The 10553-nt window shown below is 43.4% G+C and overlaps 1 protein-coding gene across 1 annotated transcript; it reads left to right on the forward strand.

Moving 5' to 3' along the window:
* The first annotated feature begins 1527 nt into the window (after nucleotides 1-1527).
* MYOZ1 (myozenin 1) lies at nucleotides 1528-8237 on the forward strand. The gene is made up of 5 exons (XM_006887535.1): nucleotides 1528-1600; nucleotides 2595-2773; nucleotides 5865-6114; nucleotides 6460-6625; nucleotides 8006-8237. The coding sequence occupies exons 1-5, from the start codon at nucleotides 1528-1530 to the stop codon at nucleotides 8235-8237; spliced, it is 900 nt and encodes a 299-aa protein (XP_006887597.1).
* The last annotated feature ends 2316 nt before the right edge of the window (nucleotides 8238-10553 follow it).

Here is a 10553-nt window from a genome sequence, read left to right on the forward strand (position 1 = left end):
TCAGAGCACATATTCCAGGTGCTCTCTCCCTCACTCTCAATCCCTGCCCACACTGGTTGCCTGCTTCCTTTCTCTCTGTCTTCAATTTCTCCCTGAATTCTGTAGATCTGTCTCCAGGTGCCAAAGGAAGGGGAGTTCTAGGCAGACTGATCCCTGGCTCCACCAGTTCAGTGGGAGAATCCCAAAGGTCTTTTCTCCCCTCAGGAGTCTCTGGGGGCGAAGAGGCCAGGCTCTTGGTTCCAGGGTCTCAGTACCCCCTGTGCCATTTGAGCTGCTTGCACTCATCATCTCTATTAATAACCTTCCTCCCTCCCTCATTCCCAGTACTGCCCCCACTCCTGTCCAGCTCTGGTTCTTGATCACAGCAGCTCAGTCCTCCAAAGCTGCTGGACCCCAGGGAGAGCTGACTACCACCTGAGCAACGGGTAAGTTCAACCCTCTGGCCAGAGCACCCGGAGTCCACTCTGCTTGCTTCTTTGTCCACAATTATTTGTTTCATCCTTTCTGAGTGTCCCCCTTCCCAAACCACGCTCAGCTTCCAGCTGTCCAGTTCAGCAAACCTACAGAGTTGAAAAGAGAGGGGTTCACGAAGTTGGAGGTACCAAAGATACTGAGAAATGTACTGAAAAAACAAGGGTTCTTGCAAAGGCTATTGAGGGGGGAAACCCCAAACCCACAAAAAACCTGGGAGGGGGCTGAGCAACTCAGGATAGCAGAAGAGATTTTGCTGAGGGCTGGCTTCTGTTGAGGAGGGGCTGGACTATATGTCTGTTTGCATTTTGTTTCCCTCTGTTACCAGATCCCATTACCATGTTCCTGCCCTCTGCTATGATACTGCTGAATTGACGTGCATCAGGATTCAAATGGTCCCTGCCCCCATCCCCAACTCTGGTCCTGGGATCTCGGGGGGGGGGGGAGTGATTGCAGGGGAGTATAGCCTTGCCTTCCCAGGCTATATTCCGACTGACCCAGTGGAGAAGCAACAACCTCTTCTTCCCATGAAGAACATTTCTGGTTGAATCCCTTGCGATCACAGTAGCACATTTTTCTTTTCTTCCATGGGGCTTTGGGAAGACTGTGGAGCCCAGTGCCTGGAATTTCAGCCCTATTGTACGATATCCTTGCAAATAAAAACTTCAGTCATGCCAAATCCATGAAATCTGGGTGGGAGTTTTTTGGCTTGGATCGCCCCTTCTTCTTTCCACCCTTCACACTCTCGATCCCCACTCTGAGTGGTGTGCCTAATTTCTGCACCAGTTCTAAACATGGGGACAGAGGACATATCTAAACCTACTGCCATGTCTCCCAAAAAGAGACAAGACTCAAAGCAATGAGTTTTCACTTTTTGTGAAAATCCATATTTCTTGGAGAATCTAATGATGCTTTGCCCTCTGAAGCCTTTAACTATCAATAACAAGTACTCTCCTAGAATAGAAGAAGAGTCCATTTGTAAACACTCACCTTCCTGTCTTTATCCACCCCTTAACTTCTCCTTCCTGCCCTATCCAGGCTGAATCCTCCTCCACAATGCCACTGTCCGGAACCCCAGCTCCCAACAAGAAGAGGAAATCCAGCAAGTTAATTATGGAACTCACTGGAGGTAGAGAATTGATGGACCTACTTAGTATGGAACTCTCTATTAAGACCACCTCTGGCCCCAAGCTGTTTCTATATCTCTGTCTGTCTGTCTATCTATCTTAGCATGAAACGATAAGGGGAATGCCAGTGCAGGGGGTGGTAGAATCGTGGGAGTAAAAGAGGAGGTAAGTAAGAGGGGGGAACGGATCGGTTACTGACTACCCACCCTTCTACCCTTTTAACTTTGTAATCAGAGACAACATCCTGCCATATTAATCTAGCACAGGTCCAGGACCATGGGATTTGGGACCAGGGTGTGTGTTAGTTTCCCAACTTATTTTCTCAGAGTCTGGAATATAGAGTAACTGCATAGGCATTTCCCCTAGGTCAGGCAAGAATGCATGGAGTGGAAAGCACTCCCAATCCCCAGAAGCTGTTTGGAACTAGAATTTACTAAAAGGAAGAAAAGGAAAAGGACTTAAAATACACTCTGTATTTAGAGGGGGCCAGTTCCACACAAAATTGGCCTTTGGGCTTTCTCTCATGCTGGTTTCTTCAATTGTCTCCACCTGTGACATTCCTTTATTCCTTTGTCCTGTACCCCAGGTCCCTAACCCTTATCCAAACTCTCACTTTAGTATCCTTACTATTTCCATTCTACACCCCAGTTCCCATGCATTTCACTCAAATTTCAAATTCAGGAAATAAACATTTTTATACAAACCAGACAGAGTTTAAGGAACTCTGGTGGCATAATCCATAGTATGTTGGGCTGTGCCTCTGGTGGTTTGAGTTCACCAGTAGCTCCTTGGGAGAAAGATAAGTAGTCTCCTCCTGCTAAGCTTTACAGCCTTGGAAATTCAATGGGGTTCACTATGAGCTGGAACTGATTTGATGGCAGAAGGTTGATCACAGATCATATAGTAACTGTTTCCCTAAGCGGTCTTAGTTGTGGATGGACCCACAGCCTGAACCCAGAAAACCCTCCTTCTCTTGCTTCTTCCTCCTAATGGAAGGTGGTCAGGAGAGCTCAGGTCTAAACCTGGGCAAGAAGATCAGTGTCCCAAGGGATGTTATGTTGGAGGAGCTGTCACTGCTCACAAACCGGGGTTCCAAGATGTTCAAATTGCGGCAGATGCGAGTGGAGAAATTTATCTACGAGAATCACCCTGATGTCTTCACTGACAGTTCAATGGTGAGTTTTAAACATTAATAGTTTTTCACAGCCTAGTGTCATTTCTACCAACTTCTCAGGATCTGAATCTCAAAAATTCCACCTACCTCCTTTCTTTGCAAATTCTAAAATCATTTAATCCCCAGATACACCAAATTGCCAGCAGCTCCAGGTGAGTTACAGCTCATCTCTGAAACTCAGTCTCTATTTGATGGAGTGGGTAGAGAGGTCACACCCCAGGAAAAAAAAATTTCTTCTCCATTTGGATGTCTTAGTGATGTAGTGCTACAATAACAAAAATACAACAATAGGAGAAATTCATTTTCTCACAGTCTAGGCAAGAAGTCCAAATTCACATTTTCAGTTCCAGGGCAAAGCTTTCTCTCTGCTGGCTTTGGAGGAGGAACCTCATCTCTTTCTAGCTTCTGTTCCTGGGTGGTCTTCATGGGGCTTGGCTTCTCTCTTACCCCTCCCCTGCTTTTTTGCAATTTTTAAAAATATCTTTTTTATATCAACAGATTGACTACACTAATCTTGCCTTATGACCGTAACAAGGGGAATCCATCCCAAAGAAGACTGTCATTTTAGCATGTTGTTGTTGTTGTGTACCAACAAGTTGGAACTGACCCATACCTGACCCTCCAGTGGATTTTCAGATGCAGTCTATCATCCTGGAGGAAATTGTCCTTCTTTCTCCCATAGAGCAACTGGTGGATTTGGACTGTGGTGTAACTCTTGACCACTAAGCCATCACAGCTCCCCAACTTTAGGCACAGAGGTTAAGAATTACAACACATTTTTTTGGTGCACAATTCAATCCGTAACGTTGGGTAAGTTGTAAAGGTAGAGCTGCCATATACAATATAGAATGCTTTGTTAAAATATTTGGATACACAACAGATAGCTTAAAAGTCTATTTGATGCACTGTTTAGGACATCAAAATAAAAATATAAGATGCACAACAACAGTTCAGTCCTTGGAAAAAGACATCCTGCTGAGAAAGATGATGGGTCACAGAAAGAGAAGAAGACTCTCAACAAAATAGATTGACATAGAGCCTGCAACTGTGGGCTTGAGAATATCAGAGATGAGGATGGTGCAGGAGAGAACAAGATGCAGATCTGTTGTCCACAGAGTCGCTGGGAGTTGACATCACCTAAAAAACAACAGTCAACTTGAGGGAACTATAGTATCCTAGTCAGTAGGTAGTTGTGCTGCCAGGCCAAAGGTGAATAGTTCAAATCCACTAGCTGTTTCTTGAGAGAAAAAGAGGCAGACTCTCCACAATACCCATCACTTCACCCTCCACCTCCTGCCCCTGTGATTTACAGATTCTGAAAATCTGCTAGAGGATCAGTTATGAATTGGTTCCAACTCAATGCAATGAGTTGAACTGAATTTGAGTTTCAGATGCACACAAGTAGTTTGTAAAGTTATTTTTAGACACATCCTTGTTAATTACGATTCATGTTGAACCTATGTGTACAGAGTAGAACTACCTGGAGGGTTTTTCAAGGTTGTGACCTTCAAAAGCAGACACTAGGCCAGTCTGAGGAATCTTCGGGTGGGTTTGAACTGTCAATCTTTTTGTTAGTAGATTAAAATTTAAATATATGTGCTACCCAGGGATTCATAGTATACTGTATTTTTTATACAAATAATTAACAAGTTATGCATTTGTGGTGGTTTTTGGTTTTCACAAACTGTACAATGCCCTCATACATTTCCTACACCATGTACCTTATATACAAGTGTGTATTATTTATGTGTTGTTGTTGTTGTGTACTCTAGTCAGAACTGACCTTGCAGTGGATTTTCAGAGGCAGTAAATGGCATGGGAATTATTTATACTAAAAATTTTTACATATTTGAAGTTGAGTATCCTGAGGTTTTTTTACTAACTAAATCTGACAGCCCTAGAAAAAGTAAGTTTTAATAGTCATCTCTTCCTTGAGCTATTCTCTTGAGTCAGTCTTTGATGGGGTATGTATTCCTCTTCTTTCAGGACCCCAGCTATAGGGACTAATGCTGTCCTGCATCTTCTACTCGGACTTTTTCTCCAATACCTCCAAAGGTGTTGGAAAGCAACCAGGCACACAATGTAAAGCGGAGAGATGGAGGGCCTCTTCTCCATTTTGTTTCTTCCTCTTCCACCTTCTCTGAGAGTTTGAGGGGAGTGGAACTAGATGCCTGTGTGGGGGCTGGGGCAGGAGTGTTTGTCATTGGCAGGGACACAGTACATAAGAACACAGTAAAAGTGCTGAGTTGGTCACATCTAACTTTAGGAGACCAGAAGTCCTCCTTCTTCTCTGGATCTAGTTACACTGGGTGGAGCATAGGGGTGTGTCTGGTGGGGTGGCCAGAAGAGGCTCCTGAAGGAGCTGGCAGGGTTATTTTTAGGCTTTGTAGCTGGATCCAGTGTTGCCCTTTTGGGCACCCTCTCTCCCTGCCAAGCTTCAATTTCTCTTTCAGGAAGTCCTGGTCCAACATGCACCCCCGAAAGTTCTCGGTGTTGTATACATTGAGAGGGAGGTCATAGAGCCCTCTCTTTAGTTCTTCAGATTAAGGGTGGGCTCTCCATTGCAAAGCCCATCCTCTCGAATTTTAACTGAACAGGCAGAAGTCTTGTCCTCTTTGCCTTGGTAAGGACGGGAAAAAGGCGTGTGGAAAATGAGCTACCTCTATCCTAGGATGTAAGTGGAGGAAAGAGCCAAGTTTAGCTTCTCTCAGGCAGGATGAGTCAGACAATGACCCATAAAAGGAATACCAAAGATTGAAGAACTGATGCTTTTGAATTGTTGTGTTGCCAAAGAATACTGACTGTACTATGGGTTGTCAAAATAATTCCTGTCTTTGAAGAAGTGTAGTCAGACTGCTCAATGGAGATAAATATGACAAGACTTTCGCTATAATTCAGAACAGATTTGATGGCTCCCAAGAACAACAAACACCAGGCAGGCCATCCACCTTCTATGCATAGGAAAAGGGGCTGTCCAAGGACTGAGTGTTTCTCAATTGGCCATCCTCTCTGATTTCCTCCCATTTGTACATATCTCTATCTGTATCACCCACATTCATCACTTTTCCCCCTAACTTTGTCTTTCTTTTCAGGATCACTTCCAGAAGTTCCTTCCTACTGTGGGAGGTCAGCTAGGCACAGATGGTCAGGGATTTTCCTACAGCAAAGGCAGTGGTGGAGGCCAGGCAAGAGGCAGCGGCTCTGCTGGGCAATATGGTTCTAACCAGCAGCACCATCAAGGCTCTGGGTCTGGGTCTGGATCTGGTGGCACAGGTGGCCCTGGGGGTCAGGCTGGCAGAGGAGGAGGAGATGGCACAGCAGGAGTCGGTGAATCAGAAACAGGCAAGTACTCTCACCTAATTGTATGTGTTTGGGTCCTAGAATAGGGATGTCCTCAAGAATGAATCCTAAACTGGGTGTAGGGAGCAGGGAGGTCAGCTGAAATAATTGGGTGCAGTCACTAGGTCCAGAAGTATACAGAGATGTGTCTGTTCCACCCAGAAGCCCTGTCTGCCAGCCATCTTTCTGGTACAGATCTGACCCCAAGCTATCACTATGCCACAAACTTTACAAAATTACTAGAATATTACACTAATGGAGGATATGGGATTAATGTCAACTAGCTATTAACTGCTTTATTAGTTATTTATTATTGGTTAACTTACCTTTCTCTCTCATGGCTTCCAGGAGACCAGGCAGGTGGGGAAGGAAAACATATCACTGTGTTCAAGACCTATATCTCCCCATGGGAGCGGGCCATGGGGGTTGATCCCCAGCAGAAAGTGGAACTTGGCATTAATCTGCTGGCATATGGGGCCAAAGCTGAACTCCCCAAATATAAGTCCTTCAACAGGTAGGGATGGTGCAGAAGGAACAAGATGTATTCTAGAGTGTGAGATAAAGACATTGGTACACATAGCTTTATGAAGATGAAGAATAATAGAAAGAGAATAGGGGCCTAAGTGAAGGCCTTTGCTCTCACTCTTTCTCAGAGAAAAAGTTACGTAAAGGAAAGTATATAAAGGGAGCTCTGGCGGTCTAGTGGCAAGAAGCTGCACTGCAATCCCAAAAGCATGTGGTTTGAGGTCACCAGCTGCTCCACGGAGAAGGATGAGCAATCTTTTTCTGTGTGATTAACTGCCTCTGAAAACCTACTGGAGGGTCAGCTGTGGATCAGTTCCAACTCTATGGTATACAACAACATGTAAAGGAAAACATTACTAGGAGGGAGGATCTGAATTCTGGTTCATAAGCCACTTATTAGTTATGCAGGCATGGGAAAGTCAACTTCTTTCTCAGTTTGGGTTGCTTGAACATAAAATAGGAATAATCTATTAACTGTTTGAAAGTCTTTTTAAAGGATTCCTCCCTTGAGGAACTCTAGTGGTCGAGTCTGTAAGGAGTTTTACTGCTAACCCAAAGGCAGGCAGCTTAAATGCACCAGCTGCTCCATAGGAGAAAGATGGGCAGTCTCTTCTTATAGCCTCAGAAAATCTGCGGGAGAGTTAGCTGTAAATTGCTTCCAACTTGAGGGCAATTGAGAGTTTTTTAGAGTTTTTCATTCAAATTCTAGGATCCCAAAACTCTCTTGTAGTATGATTCTGTTTCCTTACACTCCTTAGAATATATTTTTTAATATTCTAAATATCTAGTCTCTATCTTCACATCATAGAGATCTGGATGAAAGTTGGATAGTGCAAAAGAAGTGGGGTTTTTGTTTTTTTGGTTTTTTTTTTTTTTTGCATGAGATCCTCTCACGCAGACCATCCAGTATCCAATGGATGGAGAAGTAAGATGGAGAGTTTGCCAAGTTTCTACATTATAGTTTTAGGTGACTTCATACCTTTGGGTCTATAGTGTTTGAGGCCACTCTCTCTAAAATGCATGCAGCTCTGGGTCACAACTATTTATGAGACTTCCAGTCCAGTGCCCATGGAGTGCTTGTGGTGCAGTGGTTAAGTGCTTTTCTAACGAAAAGATTGGTGTTTCCAAAGCACATATAGCTCCATGGGAGAAAAGATGTGGCAGTCTGTTTCCATAAATGTTACAGCTTTGGTTTATATTTTGTTCCATAGCTTTGCTCTGAGTCAGAATAGGTTTGATGACAATGAAGAATCTAGTATCTTTCTCTTATTGTCTCTGAGGAAATAAACTCTCAAAACAGGCTAGCATATCACTGATAAAGCTTTCTTTTTATCCTAGTTTTAAATAAAATCATTTATCTCCTTCTCAGGACGGCAATGCCCTATGGTGGATATGAGAAGGCTTCCAAACGTATGACCTTCCAGATGCCCAAGCTAGACCTGGGACCCCTGCTAAGTGAACCCTTGGTCCTCTACAACCAGAACCTCTCCAACAGGCCTTCTTTCAATCGAACCCCAATTCCTTGGCTCAGTTCTGGGGAACCCGTAGACTACAATGTGGATATTGGGATCCCCTTGGATGGAGAAACAGAGGAGCTGTGAGGGTTTCCCTCCCTTCTACTTTGCATCAAGTGTCTTATCTCTGGTCCCATGTTAGAGAGGGGATGTTGAGCAGGATAAACCCATGTCAAATCAGTATTTCTGTGAGGACAGAGGAAAAAGAGAGCTATGCCTTTCTGTCCTTTGCTCCAAGCACCCTTCCATAACAACTCAGAACTCCCCTTCCACCTGCTCCATGTGGAACCTGCTCTTTTAAGGAATCTGCTCTGCCACCAGTAACAGTCAATAAACTTCAAGGAAATGAACTCATTCTTCCTCTCATATTTGAGGGCAGATAAAAGCTGAGGCAAACAATGCACTAATTAAAGCCAAATAACTAAGCATTCATTACTCAGACTTCAAAACTAGACTTGTGCTCTGGTTGCTCCCACACCCACATCCACACCTACAAAAACACATTTATAGATAAATACAAAACATATTTATTCAGAGAGCAAGAAACATGCTATAATCATGCACAAACTCATGTGCCAGTCCGTATGTGGGCAAAGCAAAGAAGTTACTGTCCACAGTGATTAGGAAAATACGGTGTTGGTGACTCTGATGCTTGTGCTCTGTAGGGAGTTAATTAGAAGCTGGGATGATCTGACTCAAATGTCACAGAACTACAGCATACCATAAAGTTTCCAAATGATACCAGGATGAGTTTTGGAAATATATATTTCAAAGGTTACAGATTTTTTAAATGATGATATAGACTAGGAAGCTATGTAGAATCTGGAAGGGAATGGGAATAACTTTTAGTTATTCTAAAAGACCATGGGGACCACAACAATATCCTAAAAACACTGTGACTGGCAAGAAACCATGAGAGTTCAATAGGCATGTGCCAATACCACTCTTTTTATTGATTTCAACCAGAGGTCTCTTTAAAGTTCCTGATTTATTCCTGTGTCCCACAAAGTAAGAGTGATTTACACCAGGAAGGATAACGATCTGACTCAACAGGGTCTGAAAAGATAATTTCAAGAGAGCTTGCTGATTTTCAGTCAGTGTAACTCTATGAGATGTTAATATTTATATTAAGTTGTTACACTTTGCATTTGACTTAGCTAAATTTAATAAACCCTTGGTCACTTTCCTTTATAAGAATTAATTTCAGAATGAACTTCCCATGTAGTTACTAGAGAATTGTGCTGCTAGTCCAAAGGCTGCACCTCTCTGGCAGTTCAAATCCACCAGCAGCCCATCACGGAATGCAGGAGAAGAAGATGAGCAATCACCTCCGGCAGGATTTACAGTAGAGAGTCTGCTATGAGTCAGTTCTGACTGGACAGAAAGTTGAGTTGAGTCCTTAAGATTGAATATAAAATTCTATTCCTATGTCCACCCTGAAAGATGCCATAATTTGGGTTTCCCCAAACATATCATCAACAAAGACGGGGGTGCAGGTAGTTTATTTTGGAGGTAATCCCAGAAATTCAAGTAGGATAAGGCAGTGGGAACAGAAGCCAATAAAGGATGCTCTGGATAACTGAAACTAAATCCCACCAGGAAGTCTCTGAGAACAGTGCTATGTAAACTGTGGTCCATGGATTGGCACTATCAATATGTCCTGAGAACTTAGTTAAAATATAAACTTTTGGGTCAGGGAACCTGTGCTTCATTAAACTTGCAATGTGATTTGTACATGCTAGCAAATTTGAGGAACATTATAGTAGAAAATATCTCAGAAGTGCCTTGCTAAGGAATTAGACTGTTTGTCAGCAAAATCCGATTTCTTAGTGGTTCTTCCCCTTGGAAGTTAACACCGGCACTTTGAGAGGGTGGTAAGCATGCTCCTTGGCATACTCAGGTGTTTTAAGGCAGGAAGCTATGGCCCGTCCAGGACCCATTTACCAGTGAACTCTAGGGTGAGCTGAGGGGAAATGGGAACAGATAGAATTTATATAAGACTTCATAGCTTCCATCATATTCTGATAGTCTTTCAGCCTCTCAAGAAGGTTTAAAACTATATAACTTTAACACTTGGTATAGGAAGGGCGTACGCCAGGGATGCATCCTATCTCCATACCTTTTCAACCTGTATGCAGAACAGATTATCCGGGAGGCTGGGCTCTATGAGGAGAAATGTGGGGTCAAGATTGGTGAAAGATCTATCAACAATCATGCAGATGACACAACCCTGCTTGCTGAAACTGAGGAGGACCTGAAGCACCTGGTGCAGAGGGTCAAGGACTGTAGCCTCCAATATGGCTTGAGGCTCAATGTCAAGAAGACAAAGATTCTCACCACTGGGTCAATTGGAAGCAATTGGAAGCATCAGGATGGATGGTGAAGAGATTGAGAATGTTCACA

Source organism: Elephantulus edwardii, unplaced genomic scaffold (genome assembly GCF_000299155.1).
Source record: "Elephantulus edwardii isolate Elephantulus edwardi_28Jun2011 unplaced genomic scaffold, EleEdw1.0 scaffold00058, whole genome shotgun sequence".
Classification (NCBI taxonomy): Eukaryota; Metazoa; Chordata; class Mammalia; order Macroscelidea; family Macroscelididae; genus Elephantulus; species Elephantulus edwardii.